Source organism: Thalia democratica, chromosome 9 (genome assembly GCF_965202585.1).
Source record: "Thalia democratica chromosome 9, ktThaDemo2.hap1.1, whole genome shotgun sequence".
Lineage (NCBI taxonomy): Eukaryota > Metazoa > Chordata > Thaliacea > Salpida > Salpidae > Thalia > Thalia democratica.
In genome coordinates, this window is record NC_139173.1 from 17778464 (window position 1) to 17803921 (window position 25458).

Below are 25458 nucleotides of genomic sequence, written 5' to 3' on the forward strand. Positions count from 1 at the left end.
CAAAAAAAAAAAAGTTGTAAGCTTGAAATATCTCCATTAAAAAAAGTTGAACAGACTTTATGATATAGCAACTAATATAATGAATACTATAACTATAATATAGCTTAGTAGCACAAGTTTTATTAATGTAGGTTAAGTTTTGATATCAGTAACTTTTTTATAATACAGTTAAACTTTAATCAATAACTTTAAAAAGTTTGTATAACAACAAAAGAAACATAATTTTATTACAGGGTAGTTGTCTTACAAGCATGGCAGAGAATATACCAACTTTTCCAACTTCTATCGCTGGATTTGTGCTGGCAATGAATTGTATGGCTCCTGGTTCAGGTATTAAATTTATCTTCGTATCGATTTGTTTAAATTTATTTTCTGTAAAATTAGAACATTATACTTGTTTTATTACTTTTCTGTACACTTATCAAAAAACGTTTAAACAATCTACATACATAAAATTTGCTTGTTTTGAATAACTTGTTTTAACTGTTTTAACAGTTCAAAATCTGTTTAAATTCTTGGAAAAGTTAGAGACTAGCTACGTAAAAGTTAAGAAAAATACTGTTCGATTATTCTTTTTTTTTCAGAGGAAAAACGAATTTTAATAGACTATAAGTTATAAAAGCTATAAAAAGTTGTGAAAAAGTTAAAAAAAATTCCATTTATTACTAAAAATAGCTATAAACGTTGTCTATTCAAAATATAAACTTAAGAGTTTGTTAACAAAAGGTCCTAGCGAAACACGTTCACTGGAATATATTATAATAATAACAAATTATACAGTATGTTTCTTTCATTACACTAACAAATGTTTCTGTGTGTTAATCTGTTAACACACAGAATCGGTACTTCCTTTATTTTTATAGCTCCGTTGAAGTGTGTTAGCTTGTTTAATACACAGGAACATGTGTTAATGTAATAAAAGAAGAATACTGTGTAATTTTTTATTATTATGTACGTTGTCTCTATTTTTTATAATCTTATACAACTAAAAAAGCTTAGTTTTGTAGTGAATGATAATAAAATTTTTTTGTATAGTTTTCTACGATTAAAATATTTATAAACAAAAAACATACATAATAAAAAATTAAGTAATTACTACAAATAAAAAGTGATTTTTTTTTAGTTTGACTGTTCTAAATATCATAAAAAGACTTTAAATTTAAAAGTTATATTTAATTTTGAGTTTTTAATAGTACTGCATTAAGATAGCTCAAAGTTTTAGCTGAAAGTTCGAAAAATAAAGGTACAATTCTATAAATTATAAGTTATATGACTTTTAAAATTTTAAGCACATTATTTTATTATTATTTATATAGTTCGGAACTTTTTCATACTCAAAACTAGTAATAATTAGAATAGTTAATTCGAACTTGTATAACTATTTTAATAAGCTCTTTACCCAGTAAATTGAGAAATTATTTATAGACAACACAAATAGTCATATAAATGTAAAACACAGAGAACAATATCGGTTCAAAACACCCTAAGTTAAATACTTTACAAATTACATTTTTTTTGTTATTATTAAACATAAATCACCACTTTTTTAGGTACTGCTTTGGCCGGACTGTTGTTGTACGGTTTCGAACTTGATTACGACGCAGACTACATCAAGTACAACAGAATGTGCAACTTTATGTGTATTGCGCTGTGTCAATTAATACTTTCTCCTACCATTGTTGGTTATGTGTGGTCTATTTGGTGGGGCGTCACACTTCTGCAAAAATCTCGTTTGTTACTTATTTGATGCAACAGGAAAATAGTAGTAATACTGTTATTAAGATTTTAATTTTCAGATTTACTTTCAACTGAAGCTTTAAAGAATTTTTTTGATAACAAGCAAAAATAATCTTTATACAGTTAAATTTACTATTATCATAACAGGCTTTCGAGTTAAACGTTTACTGTAGTTTAAAAATTGCTATCAATAGATTATAAATATATCTTGCTCAATATATAAGAGTTTTGTAGTTGAAAAAACAGTTAGAAAAACATATAACTACATTTTTATCTTTTTAGATGTTGTGTTGTGGGAAGAAGAGGAATCGGACGAAAACAAAGTCAGTGATGCGAATAATTTGAACAACCAGAGCGGTGTTGGTCAAAACTTAAATCAACCACCGGCTTACAGCCCACCAAACTATTACCAAGAAAAACCGTAGTTTCTAAACAAACCAAACATTACAAAACAAAGTTTTTAACAAGTTGTGACTTTAATCGATAGAATTAAAACCATTTGTTGTATAAAACTCTATTAAAGTTTAATTTAATTATCTGAATAAAACTTTTCGTTTCTTAAAATTATACTTTGCTTTTATTTTTGTAATTTAAAATTGTGAATTATTGTAATTTCGAAGTTTTTCAACATTAATTAAATTGTGAAATGTTAAATTAACTTCGTAAAAAATATCTGAAAAACCGCACTGTATTTTTAATTGAAATGTGTTTAAACCTTTTTGTATTTTTAATTAATAGTCAATATCAAAAAAAATTTTAGGGTTGCTATGTCATGCATAAACTTTGACGTAAATGTCTATTCTTAGATAAAAATTTAAAACAAATTGAAAGTTTCAAAGAAATAATTAGAACAATATCTTGTATAAGTTTAACTAAATGTATACTATGCTAAGTACTTTCATTAAAAAGTATGATTATACGTATTATAGCTTATTCAACGAAAAGAAAAAAGACGCTCAAAATACTTAGTCCTAGAACCTGGTGCACGAAATATCCTTTCGGTTATCGAGTCGCACACTACGGATACCTTTTAACGTCTTGTCCAAGACAAGAAGGTACATAGTAACTTAGTAATAATTAAGTAGATAAATCAGTTCTAAAGCAATGCTTCAAAAAGTTTAAAGCTGTGAGAAACATGGCTTTATCATATTTGTTTAATAAATTTCTTTGAATAAATTTATGCATTATTTAACTTTATTTAAAAGCATTGAAAAACCTTCTTTAGTTGCAAATGTTTTATTTTTTTTCTTCTTAGACCAAATAAATCAAATTAACTAAAAATTGATAAGTATTTACCGAGCAATAACTGTTTTTTTTGTGATTAAAATACAGAATTCCATTATCACATTACAGTAACCTGTCGCTTAGGTACGCACTGCAGATTGAGTACGCACTATGTAGTCGCTCGTTTGCTGTGTTCAAAATGCTTTATTTTACTTTAATATTGAAAACAAGCGTAAAAGTATAAAAAAGTAATATACTTTTACATAAATTGTAGTGTTTTAAATCTAAATAAAACAAAAACTTAACGAACCAGAAAAAGTTATGAACTCACAAACTGTACATCAAAACCAATATTTAAAACAAAAATCAAACAGTTTATTTATCTAACGAAAATCAAGAACAAAGCAATTTTAACTTACATACTCAATGATTAAAACACGAAAATGTAAAATATGTTTATAAGATCTCAAAAAATTTAGATAATCAAAAATAATGAACAGTGTAATTAACATTTACAAACCTCATGATCGAAACATAAATGCTAAAACAGTAACATAAAATACATGATTATTAGCTGTACTATATTTTTATTTTGATATGTAATAATGAAAAAATAAAGTACTAATAGATAAAGATATTTATGAATTTTTATCTCTGTCAATTAATTTACAATTAAGATAGAATTTTGGTGTAGTAGTCATCTGTAAACTTTAGTGGCTTATAACATAATTATATTAGGCTTAATGTAGTTAAATAAAGACCGAAATTTCTTAAGCGCGCACTGCTGGTTGGCTACGAACTTTTGCGCTTTTCAAAGTGCGTACATAAGTGGTAGTTTACTGTATTTCTTGAATAATAAACTTCAAAACAAGTTTTCTTTGTAATAAAGTCAATGCAACAGAGCCTCACATAAATAATTAGTCTTACCAAGTAAATTTGAAATTGCTTTTACAATTTTTACTATCAATAAAATTTTTTTTAAATAAATAAGCCGCTAGTTAAAAATTTTCTGCAAAACGCAGCAATAGTAGCTTTATCTTTATTACTCAAAAGTAAGATTAAAAGTTCATCATAAACTGTATCATTTATTATAATATGGTTTTAATTCAGTCGAAATTTTAAAGTAAGGTACACAATAATGCTGGAAATTGATATCGTACAGTTTTTAAGAATTTTTTTAAACGAAAACGAACTTTTGAGTAGTGTCTTACTGTTTATAATAAAAGAAAATAACAAAAAGTTAAACCTAAAAAGATTAAAAAGTTGTCAAAATAAAACACTCCGTGATATAAAAATGCTTTGATTAAAGTTTTAAATCTCAATTCTTCTTATTAAAAAAAGTTTTTGTAGCGGAAACAGTGTTACAACGAAAAATTTAAAAAACTAAATGATTATTTTAGTTTTGTGGTTATTAAAGTTAGTTGTGTTATTATGTTAGGTTAAAGTATGTTTGTTAAAAAATTGAAGTTAAAGTAGATCTATAAAATTTTTGTCTTATAAAATAAGGAAAAATGTATTAAGAAGATCACTTAAAAACTTCAAGTTTTGACTAGAGATCAGGCTTACTTAAGTTTCCATTTTAAAGCTTTGGTGAGTTTGTTTTTTTATCCTCAGGTTAGTTTTTATAATTTCAATAAATTTTCTATAAAAATAATGAAATTTAGATAGTGATTCCTTTGAAATTGTTGTTTTGATAAGTCCTAAGCTTAAATAACAGTAATTTTTAAGTTTTAGGCACTTGTTAGTAACGAGTTGTTACTAGGTAACTGATTGATCGAAATATCAGGAGGATTGCGGCTAATTTATTGTAAATCAGGCTGAATGTTTCATTTAAAGGAATGGCTACCTCGTAATAATTAAAATTAAATAATCCTTTCTAAAACAGTGTTAGTTTGTAGTTTTGAAAAATAAAACAAAATTTGCTTGTATCGTCACCTTCATCTTTGGTTCCGACTTTTTGAGTTCGCACTTTTTACCATAAAAACGTTGTGTTTAAAGTGCAAACTTGTATCTTTTTAAATATAATAAAAAAACTCAATTAATAACCAAGTGTTAATAAAAACAGAATTTTTCAACAAGTTTTTCCTTATAGAATGAAACTAAAATAAAAACATAAGGAAAACATTTAAAAACAATTCTAAAAATGTAGTAAAATCCAAAAAGTTAATAAAAAAAGAGAAGAGTGCATTTACATCTAAAATCTTATGACTAAACATAAGTTGTTTAAATATTTTTTTATATTGTTTAATAGTTAAACATATTTGATAGCTTAAATTGTAAATGTTTCTAATTTTCTTTATTTTATGTTGTTTAGGGATTATACCTCTATTAAAATTATTGGCTTTTAATATAAATTTATTAGCAATTTTGAAAAAAAAACACAATTTTTTGAGTTCTCACTTTGGGTTTTGTTCGAAAGAACTCAAGCGGCTGTTTTTATTAAAATTATTACTTAAAAATTTAAAATAAAACTATAAAAAAATATTAAAATGACTCTATTAATTATTGTATTTATGTTTATATTATAACAAAAAGATCTATCACAAAACACTTACTTAATTTAAATAGAGTTGTTTTATTTAAATTTATTCTTTTACTTTAAAAGCTAAGTCTGTGCTACTGACCACCAATGATTAGAACCTTAATCACCAGGGTTTTTTAAACTTATTGTTATAAGGCCCCTTTTAAAGAAATAAAAAACTTATTGTCCTCTCGACAAGAATTTTCAAATAACTACCAATAAATATGCCTGAGATCTTTTTTTTTCTCTCCATCATCAACTCCAGAATATATAGTGTAAGTTTCAAGTTAAAGCCTTTTGGCTTTCCCTTTTATAGGTTATTGCCCCCTAAATTTCTAATAGTATTTAGTAAAAGTTTCAAAACTACCCAAAAATACGCCTATTTTAGCTGTTCATCACTAAGTCTAGAATATCTAGTGTAAGTTTCAACTATGACCTACTTATTGCCCCCTGAATTTCTGTAATGGCCCCCAAGGGGGCCATATGGCTCACTTTGGAAACCCTAGTTTAAATATATATCATAAAAATATTTAGACTTTAAAACAGGTTTACTTGAACGGAAAGAAAATTGGTAACTGCATTTACTTTTAAGTTGACTTTATTCTTTTTTTTTTCGTTCCCGATAAGGCAAAAATAAGAATTAGTTCACTGAAGTTAAGGTATGAATTAAATCATTTATAAACTTACATATATCCAAAATATGACTGGCTTTTTGGTAGATATAATTATCAAGAGATACTTAAAAAATGCTTCTCTGTTACTAAATAAAATTAACGATTATTACTAAATCAGGGTTTGTGCGCGAAATTCCTTTTCATTTAGCCTGACGGAGACCAATTTAGCCTGACATTTTTTCAAAGTAGAAAAAATCACCTTCAGAAGGCATTTTGGGTATCGGGGGGGTCTCAATTAGCAAATTAACACAATAAAAGTATTTACAAAACTACTTTTAAAGAAAATAAAAATGAATTATTTTTCAACATCTATCAATCGCTTACCCAGCAACTTGAATATTTTTAACTAGTCATTGTAATTTCTGCTTCAATAGATTCATACCTTTATTAAATTTTGGGGCTTAGTTACATCCACCTATATCACCCATATACAGGGTTCGTGTCAATTAGTACTTGAATTCGTCAATTATAAGTTACATGACTGGACCAGAAGCTTCTATTAAAACAGAAATGTGAATAAGTCTGTAAAAGAAAAACAAAATGTAATTAAACACATCTCTCAAAAACTTTGTTATCATAAAGCATCTTAATTTAAAAAAAAACTAATTAAGCTAATCATGATATTACAAAAGTTATTTTAAAGAATCCTTTTAAACGAATACATAAAGATAAGTATTAAACACATGATCTGGACTCTAAAACTTATCTTTTCATTAACAACATAATTTTGAAAACATTAAGTTTATCATATACCTGTTTTTAAAATACATGCTTTTATCACTTAATTTGAACTTTTTAAACAAAAAAACTAAATTTTAAAATAAGCTTCATTTTGCTAAGTAAAATTATCTAAGCGTTATAATAAACTGAAACATTTAAAAAGAGTAAAATAAAAGTTACTATCAACTCATTAACTTGCAAAATATGATTCTACTACTTATGAAACTTATATCTTTAAGCTAAGTTTTAGTCTTGTGAATATCTCTAATAACTTTGAATGAACAGAAAATAAAATATATGAATAAACTGCTAAGAGTTTTAATCTAAAAAGTATTTGGTATAAAGCCTTTATATTAGAAATTAAAACAGTTTAACCAACTAAGCTCTGAAAAACAAAGCTCATGTAAACAAATTCAGACACACAGCTAAGTTGTTGAACTAAACTGTAATGTTTAAACTGTACTTTTTTATGAATTTTTATAATCATGACGTATATAATCTACTAAAAACAAAATAATAAAGATTCTTAAAATTATTTGAGAGATTCAACAAAAGGTTTTAAGCACTTATTTTTACAAATACTGACTGATTTTGTCTTTAATAACTAAATCTTTATTTAGAAATAAATTCACATCTCAATTTATTCTTAATTAAAAAAATTTCATGCATTTGAACTGACAAAAACTGAGATTCTCAAATTTTTAAACATAAAATTTAGCCTGACGTTTTTCAACTTTTTTCAAAAAAACTGATTTAGCCTGACGCGCACGAACCCTGCTAAATATAAACCTAGAGTGTAATTTTTATCTGAAGAAAAAAAACTTTGTAAACCATCTAATTACATTTTAAATATACTTGCTAAAATACTTTAGATCCTAAAAGAAGCTGTAAATGTATTAATTTTTATTTTAAATTTTATGAGTTATAGAAAATAATTAAAACTTATTGCATTACAGAATTTTTCTTATTAATAATATTTTAAATTTATTTTAATCCTTTTTTAATGTCAAACAGTAATTCTACATTCAATTAATAAAAAATTAAAGAATTGGTGTTTATCGAGCTTTTAAAATATTTTTGTGGAAGTAAATCTTTATATACTTAAAACTTTAGTTTTTATTATTAAGTTTACTTACTACCAAGGCTTTCGATAGCTTTTATTTAAAATATATTGAAAATAATTTTAGATTTAGTTGAAAATTTACAAAGTTTCTGTTTTGAAAAATACTGAAATTGATGAAAACCTAAATTAAATTATTTTTTTTAAAAACAAAAGATTGAAAGCGCTTTATTTGAAAAAAGAAAGCGAATTTGATAAAAAAAAGAATAAAATAGATCTTTTATTTCATCAAGCTACTAAAAATATAGTTAATCTGCATAATTGGTCTCACAAACTGCAAAAATGTTTTTATAACACTTATCATTTAAACAAGCAATCTTAAAACACAACACATTCGTGTTTTACAGTTTAAAACATGAAAATTTCAAACAAAACTTTAAACGATCAAAACTACTCTGAGCAAATCTTTCGACAAAAAAGAACTTTTTTTAAATTCAAAACAAAAAGTCTTTTTTTTTTTTTGAAAAACGAGTAAACACTTATACAGTTAAAAGATCTTAACTTTTTGTTTCATTGGCATACAAACTAGTTCACAAGATAAATTTCCAAACTCAATAGTGCTTCTGCAGATGCAGGTCGCTGTCACCGGAGGTTATCGAGCCGGCGGCGAAGTTGTTCTCACCAGGGCTGGTGGCGTCCACCAGGGAGCTGGTCTGGAACAGCCGGTACCAGTGCATCTTCGCCTTGCGCTTGTTGACCAGGTCGTAGCTGTTCAGGTCGATCTGGGCGCACCCCATGAAGGACTTGTGGTCCAGACGGCCGTGGTCGCCCCAAACCGTCACCTTAAAGAAGATGTGGTTTTACAGGCGTGTTGTGCGAAATATTGAGCTCAATTTTAAGACTAAGAGCTTCGGTTTGTAAAATATTAAATCAATTATAGATAAACAAAATATACTAAAAGTGCAAAAATTTTTAAAGTTAATAAAAAAAGTATACCTGCAAGTTGTTAGCAGAATGCTTGGCATCGAAAGAAAAACATTGGTTAAACTGGGGGGTGATCGTCCTCATGCCGGGCTTTGTTTTCTTTTTTATCAAACATTTTGATCCCGACATCAGGTAGACTTTCAGGTATGGTGCTGTTTGAAAAGATTTACTTTAAATGGCAATGTATGTAGTAATAGTAAAATAATAAAGTACTAAATTACTGTAAAGCATGGTTTCCGCTAAGACCTCAAAAAACCCCGACTACAAATATTATATTGACTTTCAAAAAAATGTTAAAATATGTATCTGCGTGAAGGCGGTTTACATTTATACGTTCCTTACTAATGTATTTTTCGTAATGTAAGAAAAGCTTGTACTTTGAAACAAAATAATGAACATTTTGTCTTTAAAGCAATAAAACATATTGCAGTAACAAAAAAAAAATAATGTTATATATTTATTTATAAAAAAAAGCTACTATTTAAAAATATTTCAAAACCTGGGGTGGTTTTTGCATACGGCCTTGATGTCAAGTTTCTGGTGTTTCCAATTCTTACTTCTAATCTGCCATTTCTATCACTAACTCCAATCTATGATGATATAATGCATAAGTAATATAAGCTAATTAGCATTCAAACACTTTTGTTATATTTATTGATGTGTATATAAGTACAAGATTGCCAAAGGTTTTTGAGAAACTTCTTTCAGGTTTTCGAAAATATAAGTTTTTGGGTCTACTTTTAGGATAAAATTAAGTTTAAGGTAAAAAATTGTCTTAATTAGTAAAAAACACTGAAAAGAGCAGCTTTAAATGTACTTTAAAATTTTTAGATAGAAAAAATTAAAAATTAAAGTCTTTTTATCTATATGACAGACTTTTTGTACTAAATCAAAATTCTTTACTTTACATGTAAAAATTGATTTGAATTCCAGGTTTTTCCGGGTTATTTTTTGTGATTTTTATTCAAAATTCCATTTTTTTATAATTTTTTTTTAAATCCCAGAACTTTTTAGCCTAAATTGTCAAATTCCAGGTATTACCAGTATTAAAGAAATTTTGGCAAACCTGTAAGTAGTAACTCAGATGAGAAACGGTTCTGGAAATTTATTTTTAACAAACTTTCACAAGTTTATCAAAAATGTACTTATACTCAATAAAACATTTAAAAGTAATTTTTTAGTAAAATACATGCTTACAAGCTTTATTGAAAAACTTCACAAGCAAAATAAACTCATTTTAAAAGCACCAACTTGTATATCACCCATTGATCTGGCTGTGACAGTGTCGCGACCCGCAATCTGGCCCGGACCGATCACTCCGATGAAGTCGTTGATCATTCGACCCATTCTGTTCATAAAACATTTACAACTAAATTACTACGTTTTTAGTTTCAAAAGTAATGTAACAATGTTTGCAGCTGTGACTAAATTAAAATATAGCAAAACGATGTAACGACTGACGTTGACTCTTCAGAAACGAGGCTGGCGATCGATGCTGATGCCGAATCGCTTCCTCGAATTTTGTCGCTTCCCTGCTTCTGGTTGTTTGCTGCATAAAACAGATGCTGTCACAATATGCATGTGTACTAAATAAAGTTAGTTTTAATACATAACGGCCATGTAATTTAAATTTTAAAATATTTTAGTTAAAAATTCATTAAATTGTAGGATTTACTGTACTTAGTAGAAAATTGATACACAATTTCAAACAAAGTTTTTTTTATTACCTATCAAAAATTGTTTTGTTAAAAATCTTAGTGCTATGTGCAGTCACTTTAAAAAAGTTATACATTTAACAATATTAAGTAAATGAAAAAATAGAAAACTCAAAACCATAAATTGAAACTGGAGTCATATCATATTACATAGATAAAGCGTTATATTGCAAAAATACCATTTTACTTTATATGTTACATAAAATAAAAATACAAAAAACTTAGTATAAGCTTTCAAATCATATTAAATTTTCATGAAAAACAAAAAAAAGTAAAACTACCGAGTTGTCCACTGCTTTTACTACGCTTTGGTTTTTCATTTGAAGCAGTGAAAAGCTGGTTGTTGGTTGGCTGCTTCGTTCTGCTTCGACTCGCTGATTGGTTGTTTTGTCGGTGAGGTAACTTCTGTTGGATTACCCGTTCCTATTTAGAAGTTACAATTGAACTTTATGAGATAAACAGTTCAAAAAACACAAACATATCTTGCAATGTACTTTAAAAAATCCCTTAATATGGTTGGTATAAAAATATTTTTTATTTTAGATATTTATTTATACAACTTGTTTAAAGTTTGAAGTGCAATATTAATAACACAGATAAATTTTAAACCGTTTTTTATTTCCAGTGTCCAAGATAATAAGAACTTCTTTGTTTAGACAGTAAAAAATAATAAATAAGCATAATAAAATTATTGTAAAAAATACAAAATTGCTTCTACTGTCTTGAAAATAAACAAATAACACGCTTTCGATTCACTAGTACTTTCGTTTATTAAAACATTATTAAGCGATAAAAGGCTTAAATTATAAAAATATAATTAATAGTAACTAATTTATAAAGTACACAAAATTAAAATAAAAGTTACTAATAATTGTGTTTTTATAATTTCAGCCGTTTATCGCTTGATAATGTTTTAATAAACGAAAGTACCAGTGAATAGAAAGCGTGTTATTTGTTTATTTACAAAATAGTAGAAGCAATATTGTATTTTTACAACAATTTTATTATTAATAAAACAGTTTAATAAGTATTTTTACTTAAACATTTTCAAGTGGAAAAAAAATACTAAACCTTAGCGTAAAGTAATTAGGTTGAGTAGTTGACAAAATTTGCAGTTCACCAAGTTTTTTATTTTAACAAACAAATTTATTTATCATTAAAAAAATGTTGTCCTAGATTATTTTTATGAGACTTGTTTATATAAGGTTTTTGAGAATTAATAATCTGTACTGTATGTCGATTGTATCTGTATCTTATCTACTAAGGTTTATATAATATTTATAATAAATATATTAAGTAAATTTTTGTTGAAGTTTCCGTAGAAAGTTATTGAAGTGATACTAAATTTAATAAAACTTTATGTAATTTAACTTGTTTAAAGATTCATTTTCAAAAAATTTCTAATCTTCATGAAAAGTATGAAACTGTTAATAGTATAGAAAATAAAGTAGATCTTACAGGAGTTGAATGAGTTGCATTATCTTTTTCAATATTGTAGTTGATATTTTTTCTCTCAGTTTCTGTTTCGTTTATATTTACTGATCGAATTATCGGTTCAACTCTGTAAATTAATATTTATTAAAAAAAGAATGCAGTAAAAAATTGAAAACATATAATAAAACACTTTAATAATTCCACTTAATAAAGAATTACAACTAACTAATGAATAAATAAAACCTTTGCATTAAAACAAATTTTTAAATTATATATAAGTAAAACAAGTAAAACATTTTAAAACAAATTAGCTGAAAATATGTTTGAGTTTACTCAATAAAATAACAAAAATATTGAATTAAAATATAACTAAAAAATATTTACTGAAAGTTTTATTACAAATTTAAAGATATAGTTTTTAGGATTTGGTCATTGAAAAAAATAGTTGCAAAAATCCAGTCTATTTTGTGAAATTTGATTTCCTGAAATACTTATAAAGTATTTTCAATTTGTTTTTAGTTTTTATACATTCAAGATCTGTAAAAGAATGTTGTAATTAAAAATGCATCAACGCAATTGTTATATTTTCAGTATTGAAGCTTTAGAATATTTCAGTCAACCAAACATATTTAAAATTTACTGTTTAAACTTGAGTAATTACCAAAGCAGAAATTCTTTAAAGCAATTTTATTTTTATAAAAAGAAAATCACAGCTGAAGGTCACACGATCATTTGTAATAAGACTTGTAATTGACGTTTGGCATAAAAAACCATAAAATATTAATTTACTTTTGTTGAAAATTTTCTTTTTAAACCGTTTTAATTTTGATCCTAACGGTAGATTTCGTTGGGTTTACATGAAAAATTTATACTGAAATAACAAAGACGACTTAAATTTCATCTGCTTCTAAATGCATTTGAATAAAGTATTGTATGATGGCTCATGCGAAATATTTTTAAGTATCAAATTCTGACAAGATTGGAATTTTAAACATTTTTCAAGGCCAAAAAAATTCACAAGAATAAGTTTTAAACAAAAGAGATTCAAAACTATTACAAGTACTAACTTGTCTGTAAACTCAAGTTAAAATAAAATTATAAAAATGTAGAGTTTTAAATTAGCTACTGCCAGTAGAACACAATTGTCACTAAGAATAAAAAATATTTTGCACATAAAATTTAGTTAGTTAACCAACAAGTTATGTTTGATAAAAGGTTGACTAAATTACAGTATTCAAACTGCATATAAAGAAAATAATTCTGAGAGTATCTTGATAAAAGAGTTGTACTAAACATTACCAATTAAATAATCTTCTTAGTTTTTTAAAAATAATCTTATGAATAAACTTCGTTATATTTATGTAAAATGTTTTATCCTCTGTTCCTGAAAGCATGAAAAAAATAACAAGATAATTTTGGAAAATTATACAGAGCGAAATGTGCACACTAGAAACAATATAAAATAATTAAGTGTGCATAATAAATTTACTGTGTAAAGATTACTTAATCATAACAGTTTTTTATGTGTTAATTTTTTAAACACATGACAAATTTTCTGTTGACTTCTAAAAACAGGAGTTTAAATATTAATAAGTTAAAATTGGTAACACCAGTATTTTACTAAAAATATATAAACGTTATATTTAGTTTTTTTTTGCATTATTACTATAACCGTTATAAATTTGGTTTTTACTTATTTTTCGTACTCAAAAAAAAAGTACATAAATTTATTAAATCATAAGACTATTAAACTATTTTAGTGTTTTAGTAAATAAAAATAGCAAAAGTGCACCAGATGTTGGTAAACAGCACAATTAATAAAAACTCAATTCACAACTGACATGTTCACATCAGTTCTGTCTTCCATGTTACTCCCCAGCCTCCGATCACTTTCATTGTATCTAGAGTGGCTCGGAGCGCTCGCCTGGTTGTCATACCAACGAGACCCCTTCTGCTTGGAGTTGCCAGGTGACGAACCTGGCTGGCTCTGGTTGCTAACAGCATACACTTGCTGATTAAAAAAAAATGCAGTTACTTTTATTATTCTAGTCTTAAGTTTAAGATTGTGTTAACAAGTTTAAATGTTGCGATAAAAAGATTCAAAGGTTTTTAAAGTTGTTGTGATGTCTTTTAGACAAAAGTTAAACGCTTTTTGCTTATTAAACCACTAGCTATAAATTGTTTTTGTGTATAAGTTTTAAACATGTTGCTGATCAGAATATGTGAACCATAATTGTTTCTAAGTATTAAAGTTTTAGTTGAATAGTAAAAAGAAATAAAAAATAGTTTTAACTTATAGTAATAACTTAAAATTTTATTAAATATCAAACATATTGCTGAAATTTTTAGTACCAAATAGCTGCTTGAGCTTAAATTTGATCCAAAAGTTAAAATGAAAATATAAACAAACTTAATCTATAAAAATAATATAATAAAAAATATAATATCTATATTAACTTATATGGAAAGTGAACAAAAACTTGTATGGTTGACATTTTTGAAAACCACAGCTAAAAATTACTTTGGAAGATCCGGTCTGAGGGAGGTGCCTCGTTTTCGGCTCCTGCTGATTGTAAATTACTTTCAGGTCGCGCTCCGAAAAATACTTTTGGTGCTTGCCCACCCCTTTCATCGACAAACTGCCGTCTGACCCGAAAGTGTTTGCTTCGAAAACTGAAATTACAAACCTCGTTGATAGAAAAAACTATTCAAAAAATATAAACTCGACTACAACACAGTAAACAAGGTCAGAAATTGCAGAAGAAATTTTTCTTTGTGCGAAATTTTAGCAGTAAAGTTTAAGAAATGATGAGACTATTTTTAAATAAAACGAAGTATAGTAAATATCCGAACATTCTATGTTTGAAAATAGGAGGAAAACCATACTACTTCAGCAATCATAAGCAAAAAAAAACTTGGTAGGTAAGTTCTTTATAAATATTGCAAAACTTGAAGTTGTTGATGTTATAAATAATTTAATTTAAGAATAGTTTTTTTCAAATTTTGTACTTGAAAAAAAAAAACTGCAAGCATGTTAAAGAAAGTTTGATTAAGTAATTTTTTCACTGTATTGTCAAACACAAGTTTATAGAGTTTTAGATAGATATTCGTGGAAATATCAAATTATCTTTACTTGACAATTTATATTTTTATCAATAAAAAATATAAATATTTATATATATAAAACTACAACTGCTTTTATCAAGTTACGTTAGTATTTTTCGTTTACAAAATTGTTATTTAATTTAAATAAGCAAAAATGTATGTTTTATTTTCTTTTCAAAGATTGTAAAATAAAACTTAGCTAATGAAGAAACCAAAAAATATATAGAGCAAAAAAAAGTATATATGTACAAAATTAAATTTAATTTTGTGTCAGGTTTAGTTACGATGCATCGAAGCAAAACAGAATGTGACTGAAAATTATGAAATATTTAACAAGCTATAAACAGAGAGGTCAGGATTAGAAAGGATTTAGATGCTTATAACTAAAAGGCAAATGGAGCTGAAAAGACAGACAAACTTTATGAAAACTAAACAAAACGTATACTTCTGATAAGGTTTAAGAACTTTATTAAAAACACCAAGGAACCTGTGAAATAGGTAGTTTATGATTAAATACGTCAAAGATATGTTTTAATTAGGTACGAGGTAACGTACATAAAATTTAAAATAAAAAAATAAAGAAGCAAAATAATGCCTAGTATAGTTTAAAATACAAGTATCAAAACAACAAACAAGTGTGAGATGCATGCATTGGAGTGACAGGCAGTTTTCTGCGGTGCCTTTTGTTGACCGGGTCTTCGTGATACGACTGTTTCGCTGTTTGGTTGATGGAACCGCTGGAAGACGTGCAAATATGAAAGTTGCTTTTCCTGTCAAAAGAAAATTATGTAAACCTTGGTAAAATTTTTACGTGTGTTTTAAATGATATGCAAGATATACCGTAAAACATTAAATTAAATAGGTAGTGTAGTAAAATAAGTCACTTTATCAAATGTTAAGATCAAAACTTTACACTATTTCAACTATTTACATAAACTTTAACTTTTTTAATTTCAGGTAAGAAATATGCTAAGTACTACAACAAAACTTTTCAGCAAAAATGTTGTAAGAAAATTTGAAATAAAGTTGGAATAGCTGTGATTGTTTTAAAAAACGCACGAAACTAAGTATGTAGCTGTACAAAAATATCTAAGAATTTCAAAAAGCTGTGAGCACTTTAAAACAATGCTAGATGCGGAAATAACTTGTTTTTATAGTCAGCGGCGTGCAAGTTATGATCAGCGAAACTTGCGACTGACGAGGAATTATTCTGGTTGATGGCTTGCTGGGAAGAAGAGCGGGAATTGTGGTTTGGCGAGAAGTCCCTCCTGGAGGTGAAGTTTCCGGAATAAGTCTTCTTGTGGCGAAGTTCGCAGCCAATCGGCAGCAGCTCGTACCACTGAGACCTGTCGTCCAACGCTGCCAGCCCGAGGTCGATTATTACCTGAAACATCTTACTTTGAATACAATACAGTTATTTTAATACTCAAGTAAAGCTGCAAAAATTTCAAAGTTTTGTGTTTTAAGTTGTCGAAAAGTAATAGTACAGAAAGTATTTATTTCAATGATAAAATCATCTATACTAGAACAAAAAGGCATAAATATCTAGATTAGTTTTAATTACACTGAAACTTTATAGAAACAGTCGTTTTATATTTTACTATACTGTATACAGCTTAAAAAAAATTAATATATAAAAAATAACACTTTCTTATTAATTAACTATTTAGATGTTAAAATTTTAAAATGCAATCCATGTCAAAGGTGACTGTTTAAAGTATTGAAAATTCAATACCTCTCCGATGAAGTGATTGTTGGAGTCCACGGATCTGTCGAGGTCCCACAGGCTGAGCTCGAGGCTCATCGACCCGAGGTCGTTCTGCGTGACGGGAGCGTACACGAACGACTGGTTCCACTGCGGGGACAACGTCTTCTTCTCCGTCTTCGTCCTCCGCTTCGAAGATTCACTGCGATCTGCGGCGTTTAATTGCTTTTAAAGATAAATTATCGCAATAAAAACAACTCTTAAGAAATATTTTAACTAGTTATAATGACATTTAAAGGTTCCATGTTGATCAATTTGCTTAGTCTTATGATGCCATAAAACAAGATGTCTATCAAGCTATTTGTTTTTTTTATATAAGTTTTTATAGTTCTTGTTTATATGCATAAAAACAAGATATTGTAGATCAGGTAGTTGAAATCAAGTATTAATAGTCTAAAAACAAAAACTAAGAAATTTAGATTAGTAAGTTTAAATGACGGCTAAAGTTTTACAAATTAAGTAGCTCTAAATTTCTAAAATAAAATTGAAACATGTTATTAGAAGTATATCGTAGATAGTGTTTAACTAACTATCAAGTTAGTAGAATAAATTATTTAAAACCAATAACCGGCAAAATGATTAAGTACAAAAATAATTACCCGGCAAAAGATACATTTTGACATAAGGATTTCGTTTGAAAATTCCTTGCCTCAACGTCAAATCGTTGGCTTTAATGATAGTAACGTACAGTTGCTCTGACTCAACTTCATAGCTCAACCGTACCTAGAAGTATGTTAAAGTATAGATTTTATTTAATAAATTATTGGATGTTTATCATACATACTGCTAAGCAGTAACTTCAGCTTGTTCATTGAAAAAACTTAATTATGAAAATTTTAAACGGTTTATGCTTCAAATTTGTGCTTTAAACAACACTCTGGCATATGCCTTGATATATTAAATGTATATAAGAAAATATCAAAAATTTATTAAAATAATCTTTTATTCAGCTTTGCAAGCATACATCAAGTTATACAACAAACCTGCAGTCTCCCAGGCGGCGCGTGAGCCTCCCTGAGCTGACTGGAAGAGGCGAAGGAGCTCATGGAAGTCGGATGGTACTCCCTCTGGTGGTGCCGGCTCATCCTGCTGGTCACGTGACGCGACTTCATGTACGGGTCGTCGTCACGCTTGGCCGAGTCGAACGAGCTGCTGCTTGATTGGTTGATGAGCTGGTGGCGGCGCGTAGCGGGAATCCGAGGCGTGTCTTCGATTGGTCGGGACACCAACAACTCGACCTTAATTTATTCCGATCGGTTACAAGTCAGTATAATTAAATATTGAAAGTACCTTAAATATCTAGAAAATCATCAAGTACGAATTAAAAAAAAAAAATTAAAATAAAAAAACTATTTATACAGCTTTTTACTTACATAGAAATTATATTTAAATTTTTTTTAGAATGCAAAAACTTTCAGTTTGATATCTTGTTAAAAACTTTTTATTTTTACAAATATAATAATTAATCAAGTTTGTACAAAAACTTCTAAATACTAACAAAAAATATCAAAAATAGTTTCTCAACACAAATAAGAATTTTTGAAAACTAACTACAGTAAGTAAAAGTTTTTATTAAAAAAAAAAGTTTTCTATTTTCACAAAAACTAATGTTTTATAAAAATACTACAACATCTGGATATATAAATACTAAATCACTTTTTTTTTTTTTGTTGAGTTTTCTCTTAAAAAGGGTCAGTTAATTATTGTTGAATGGATCGATAAAACGGTGTGAACTTTACGGAAAAGGAGAAAATACATTATACGCAATATGCACTGAAACCACTAACATAGGTATAAAAAATTCACCATCTCAAGAGAATAAACTATTATATTATTGTTTACTAAAGCTTGTTATCAAAAAATTTTAATTTTGGGGTATAAAAAAGTAAACTTAAGTAAAAAAGTGTTTTTAAAATTATTTTAAGCATAGTTATTTGTTTTAAATAAGTTTAGTTTTATGTAAACTATAGTAACTATTAAAAAGCTATTAAAACACAGCTAACCATAATTCAACTAATTGGCGCAAATATGGTATAAAAAGAAGTAAGTTAGAAACATTTTATCTCAGAATATAATTTCTTTATGTTTTTAAAAAATATAGCAACTAAATAAATATAAAACTACATCTTATTAACACCTTTTTTATTTCAAGTTTTTGATATATACATATTGAAAACTCTGTCAGTAGAACTTATTTAAACTTGTTCAAATCACCTCAGCTGTTTCATTAATACTTAAAGTCTAAAATTTAGAAAGAAAATGTTAAAACCCTCTTATTTTAATTAATTCAACTTAATACTTCTATAGTTTAGCTACTACCATTGGTCGTTAATAAAACTTTAAATTCTAAAAGAAAGAAATAAGCACATAACATTAAATTGTACTTATTTACGTTTAATAGAAATAAAACTTAATTTTGCAATATTTTAACTGATTTTACTAAAAATACAATGTAAAAAACTTAAAAATTTACCTATTTTCAGTGACTAGAAAACAGATAGTACTTTAAACCCAGTTTTAAATTCCTCACAATTACATTAAAGTTGTTATTTATTTCAATTAAAGATTAATAATAAAACAATAGTTAAGTTTTACAATTTACTGACTATATTTATTAAAAAAAAAGGAAAGCAAATTAAAACTTAAATAAATAAAAATCATTTAACTTTGAACTTACACTGATCAAAACTTTTTAGTTAAATTTTTAGTGAATTAAAAGTAGAACATTTAATTTAGACTTATAATTAGTATTAGTAAAACAAAATGACTCGGAGTATTTGGCTGATTTTTTTTTAAACATTAATGCAGCTTTATTCTTTCAATACTTATATTCTAATAGAAAAAAAAATGTTAAAAAAATTACAAGTTACCTAAAAATTATAACAATACGTCTCAGCATAGTAACACAGCTGCATCATATAAAAATTATTTTTATGTATTACACATAAAACTATAAAAATAAGCCAACGTCACGGGTTCACAACGACATAAATTAAAGGCATCAAAAACTCTTTCTCACCAGTCTGTGCGACTTGGAGGCGAGTATCGCGTCACAGACTTGCTCGTACGAGGCGTCCTGCAAACACGTCTTGTCCCACATTATCACCTCGTCCCCCCGCTTCAGGTGTCCCTTCTTGTCGGCAACGCTCCCCCTCTTCACCTTCTTCACGAACGCTCCCAGCCTGCCGGACTCCGTCTTCTTTCCTCCGATCACCTGCGAAAAAATTGTAAAGGAGTTGATGAAAGAAGCTAGAATGAAACAAACAAGTTGAGGATAGTGTAATTTTCAAGTTTTTTTTTTCAATATATAAAGAAATAGCTCTTTTGTTACCTTTTAGAAGCATTTTATATAGTATTAAGATATCTACTACATGGAATTACTTTATATAATATGTGCAGTAATATATTTGATAAAGCTAATGGAATACATTATATCTGCTTCATAGAAAAAAACTTTTAAAAAACAGTACTTATGTTTAGGTAGTTTAGAATTCCCAGTATTTAAAAATTTCAACAACTTCCTAACTTTTAAAATAATCGACAATATGTAAATAAGTTCATTTAGTAAGTAAAGTCTTTTATAAAAACAAAATTCTAATAAAAAGTTACACAAAATTATGCGTCTAAAAAACTTATTTATTAATTACTAAAATTATGCTTTGAACATCCTCTGATTAACTACAGCTTGCTTGGCTAAATAAAACAAGCTTAGTTTATAAAATTGATTTTTGTTCTGAAAACTTTTCGTTTTCCGATACTGACAAATGAGTTTCACCTGTAATCCAAGTATGTTTTCTGAAGGCGGAATGCTTTCACCTAACTGGTTGGTTGCGGGAATTGAGTAACGATCTAATATCATCCGACCAATTAAATTCTTTCCGTCTGTTGAGGGTTGCCAAGACACCAATTGCTGAAAAACCACATTTGTTCAAATTACGAGAAGAAAAGTATTAAAAGATTTTTCTTAAATGTTTGTTAATATTTTTTAAATTAACTTTTGTATCATTAAAATTTTTGAAAATACTAAACTGTACAAAGGTTTTACACATATTTTACTACATTTAAGTAAAATATGCGAAAAGTGTTATTATCAGGTTTTAAAAGAGTATTGTATTACATGGACAAGTGGTCATAGACATCAGAATTACTTTAAAACATGTGTTATAAACATACTAACATTAAAACTTGTTTTTAACCAATAAAACAAAAAAAAAAGTTTTTTGGTCTTCAAAAAAACTTTATTGCATAAATTTGATTAGATATAGTATTTGGAAAATATAAAGTATTAATAAAGATATTATATTTTAATTTTATCTGAAATAATTTTCAAACAGTATAAAAAAGCAAGGGGTATAAAATCAATAACTAGCTAATTTGAAACTCTGTTGAACCGTGTGACTTATTTCTCAAGGAGAAACGTTGTAACATTAATAAATTGATAAATTTATAAAGTTTGAGATTATTTTATATAAATTTGCAGTGTAAGTAATTAATTTATCTAGTTTGCTTAGAATTAAAAATATTTAAATGAATTCTTAGGCGTTGTTAAGTTTATTTAGCTTGAACTTAAACTAAAAACAGTATATATAGCTTTGTAAATTGTTTTAAAAACCGTCAAAATAATTTTAACACTTTATTAGATTTTTCTAAAAGAAACAATTTAACAAGCAACTTTTAACGATACAATATTCACGTACATACTTAAGATATAAATAGAAAAAATACTTGGCTAAAACTATATATACTTTGAAATTGTAATAATTAGCTGTTAAATTTACCACAAAACAACATTAATGAATTACAACACACAATACAACTATGAGATAAACTAATATCTATCTAAATCTTACGAAATTATTGTTTTATTCAATGTGGAATAAAAACTTAATAAATTCCAAAGACTGTACTTATAGTCAAACTTTTAAAGCTGAGTTTTATTGAAACTACATTAATTACCATAAAGCCTTATGAAATTTTCTTGATTATTAGAATAAACCTCAATTCAGCCAATAAATTATTTAATTTTTTTATGATCTCATATTAAAAAACGTTGACAATAACTTTTTTAACGTAAACTTTTTGGAAAAAGATTCACAAAAAGTTTAGAAACCATCACCGACTCTAACTGTTGTGAAAAAACAAACCTTGTTGTTATTTACATTGCTGTTACTAGAACACAAACTATTTTTATTTTTTAACTGTCCGTCCATCAGCGTTTTTATGAAAGATATGCTGTTCAACCTCAGCCGAGACTTTTCAAACAGTTCAGAGGTCATCGAAGTGTGACGACGAACTTTGCCATCAGTTTTACTTCGAGACGTACTTTCGCTCTGAAAAGATGGCGATTCAGAGTCTTCGGAAAGAGTTTCCGCGGTGTCTTCTATGTACGGCAGAGTCGACCGCCGTGAAACCTTCGGGTGCTTCATAAACTTGTGAGGTGTTAAACTAGGTTGGGCGTGCCGGTGTTTGCGGAAGTGCCACGGAGACGAGGCGTGCAATATCTCTTCCACTTTCTCGTGCTCCGACACGAACGGAGCTTCTGTTTCTGTGATCACCATACAACTCGCTTCAGTATAAAAGGTAAAATTACTTTCAACCCAAACAAATCAGCCGTGCCCACATGCATTCAAACAGCAGTGCGAGTAAACAGGTCAAAAGCAATTAAATGTAAAAATTTCACTGTTCCGGCATAAAATATGGAATCAATAGATCATAAACTTAATAAGAAATAAACATAAATTTTATTTATTCAAAGCAGCACATTTTCAAACTGATGCATACTATTTTAAGTAGATGATAACTAAAACGCTGATCATATTTGAATATTAAAGAAACCTTTCAAAATAATTTAGAATCATTATACGTTAACTTGTAATATTTTCAACATCTTAAAAAAATACTGTTTTTATGGACTTTTTCTAGTAAGTGTTTACATTTTAGACAATACACATAAAAGCATACAATTTGTTTGATTATGTACAACAACAAGTGCTTTTATTACAACAGACATTTCAATTATCAACATATAAGTTTTACGACGACGATATTGAACCTCTGAATGTCGATTCAAAGGAGCGTCTTGATGTCTTTCAGGCGAATATTTTACAAACTTGCTCCTATTACTTTTGCTGTCTGATTATTAATAAAAACAAACAAAATAAATATATGCAAGCCAATCCGAAATAAAACAAAATGTATTTAGGTCAAAAACAAAGTTCTAGACAAAAATAATGAATTAAAAAACTGTTTTTATAATTTTATTTGCTTACATATTTTTAATATAATGGAGAAAAAATATTTTTTAACTTAATGCATTTAAATTAAATATTGCTTGTATGTTTTATAAAAGTGTTGTAAAAGAGTTTAGCTACTATGTCAATAAATTAACTTTATACTTTCGGTATTAAACAAAACAATTTTCCAACAAATCTCAACAAAATAAAGAAACTCACCTTCCTCGCAACTGGAGCACTCTGGTGTGGACTCGGGTAAAATCTCATCTTCTTCTGAGCTGCTTGACGGCTGTATACGTTGCATGCTTTCCCTGCCTGCAATTAAAAAGAAAAAATAATAACCTAAAAAAAAAACATGACATAAATTTTCATTTATCAGATTATACAACCTACCAACACCTTGAAACTCACCTTGATTCGACTTTGTCTTGCTTCGATACTTGTAATTTTTCACTCTGTCTTGACTCAAGTGGCCGTAGGAGGTTTTCGCGGCAACATTTACAAATTGATTGTTTTTCGAATAATTAATGTCCGCCTGTTTAATGGATCTGCCACTCAAGTCGTCGCTTGACCTTCTACCACTCTTTTCAATGTTGTATGTTTTTCTGAATTTTGTTTTGAAATTTTATCTATAGTTTAAACATATGACATACAAATATGATTGAAAATGATTGGTTCAGTTAATGGAAAAAAATGTGTATTTTATAAAAGTTTATGCATTCAGTAAAAAGTTAAAACTGAATAAACTTTTTTTGACAAATAATAATTGCTCTTGTATGTTGTTTTGTTTTTACTTTGAAATATTATTTTTTATTATTTTAATATATTTATTTTAAGGCACAAGTAAATATTATACAAGTAAATAACAATAGTTTTCATTATAATTTTTTTGTACTAAAATACATTTATATTTTGAAAAGTTTATTTTAATTACTTGCTTAATAATTTCTTTTATTTTACTAGTTAATCAAAAGTTAATTTCTTTAAGCGATATCAATTTCAGTATAGTTGTTAATCTAACAAATAAAATATAAAAATTGTTACCTTAAATTAAATATCATTCGAACAGTAGTTCAGTAAAGTACACATAAGAATATTTAGCTTTAATGTTCATAAAAACTTAATTTATTTTCTCAACATTTTTTATCTGCAGCAATAATATTTAAATAAAAAAGTTTTTTATAAAACTTAGTATAGATCATTATATTCTGATTATAAAAAGTTCATTAAAAAATAATATTATAGTGATCAATACTAACTAGAAATAAACAAACTTTTTAATTTTTTCTACAAGTAATTATTAAACTTGTTTAGTATTAACCTAAAAAGTTAACTTGAAACAAATGTAAGAGTATAGAAGTTATACAATACAACTTTACTACAAAATCAATAATATTTCAAATATCAGTAACAACGTATTATGACGTAAATCTTAAAAATCCAGACAAGCAAGACCCGCGGGAAAATCAAAAAACAACTTTAGTAGTTTATAAAGCTTTACTAAAAGTAACAACTATTGAGAAAGGCGTCAGTTCAATAAAAACTCATATATTATATTAGTTGTTCCAATTATTCAAAAATACAGTAAGCTATGTTTTATTGAGCTGTTACTACTACAAAATGGATTTAACCATTTCGTGATAAACTTTTAATTTGTTTAATATAAAAAACATATTTAATAGCAAATTTTAACCGTGCTACTAACGAGTGCGGTATGCAGTTGTAAGAAGTTGACATTCTTCTGGTGCGGCCGGAGCTGGAAGACCGCATCTCGCTGCGATGCGCACTTCGCTGGTGATGACCAGATATCTTTACACTGCTTTGCAGCCTGCCCGAAAGCCCGTAGAAACCTTCGTCGCCAACCAAAGAGTGATGTTCCCAATTTTCATCGTAATGCCCTGAAAAAAAACGTCTCAACAAGTCATGTTAGATTGAAGAAGCAGCTCTATATTTATTAATAGTGGATACGATTAAAAATATTAGTATAAAACCAATGCATCTGCTTTTAAAGAGACCTTACATAATCATAACTAGAATTAATGCGTCTTAATTTTTAGATTAAATGCAAAATAAAAACGTAAACAACTAAGTAAAATTTATACTTTGTTAAGTGTTTCAACCAGATAGTCGCCTTGTAAAACTGCTTTTTATTAAAAAACCAACCAAAATTATTGTGTCTGGAGGAAGTAGTGTGGCGGTGCTGGTGGGGAAGAGTGGAAGATTTTGAAACCTTGTCGGCAGTCGTGTACCTTCGAGGCTTCTGCTGCCGCTGGTGAAAATGATCCT

The 25458-nt window shown here is 27.4% G+C and overlaps 2 protein-coding genes across 4 annotated transcripts in view; one reads left to right on the forward strand and one right to left on the reverse strand.

Moving 5' to 3' along the window:
• The first annotated feature begins 251 nt into the window (after positions 1–251).
• LOC145844865 (uncharacterized) lies at positions 252–2162 on the forward strand. The gene is made up of 3 exons (XM_082952286.1): positions 252–330; positions 1551–1730; positions 2020–2162. The coding sequence occupies exons 1-3, from the start codon at positions 252–254 to the stop codon at positions 2160–2162; spliced, it is 402 nt and encodes a 133-aa protein (XP_082808412.1).
• A 6057-nt stretch (positions 2163–8219) lies between these two features.
• Positions 8220–25458, reverse strand: part of LOC145843774 (regulating synaptic membrane exocytosis protein 2-like) — a 36537-nt gene continuing 19298 nt past the window's right edge. For 2 of the 3 annotated variants that reach the window (XM_082950998.1, XM_082950997.1), the window contains exons 10-30: positions 25336–25456; positions 24878–25070; positions 23584–23777; positions 23392–23487; positions 22992–23071; positions 20715–20849; positions 19959–20153; positions 17923–18177; positions 17539–17662; positions 16910–17088; positions 16320–16558; positions 15808–15944; positions 14591–14742; positions 13911–14080; positions 12094–12196; positions 10917–11058; positions 10382–10469; positions 10172–10268; positions 9420–9510; positions 8933–9072; positions 8220–8778 (exon numbers count right to left, since the gene is read on the reverse strand). In XM_082950998.1, the coding sequence (XP_082807124.1) occupies positions 8548–8778; positions 8933–9072; positions 9420–9510; positions 10172–10268; positions 10382–10469; positions 10917–11058; positions 12094–12196; positions 13911–14080; positions 14591–14742; positions 15808–15944; positions 16320–16558; positions 16910–17088; positions 17539–17662; positions 17923–18177; positions 19959–20153; positions 20715–20849; positions 22992–23071; positions 23392–23487; positions 23584–23777; positions 24878–25070; positions 25336–25456 (3162 nt within the window). In that variant the 3' untranslated portion in view covers positions 8220–8547. The remainder of the gene's footprint in view (positions 8779–8932; positions 9073–9419; positions 9511–10171; positions 10269–10381; positions 10470–10916; positions 11059–12093; positions 12197–13910; positions 14081–14590; positions 14743–15807; positions 15945–16319; positions 16559–16909; positions 17089–17538; positions 17663–17922; positions 18178–19958; positions 20154–20714; positions 20850–22991; positions 23072–23391; positions 23488–23583; positions 23778–24877; positions 25071–25335; positions 25457–25458) is intronic. The other variant, XM_082950999.1, reaches the window with a different exon arrangement.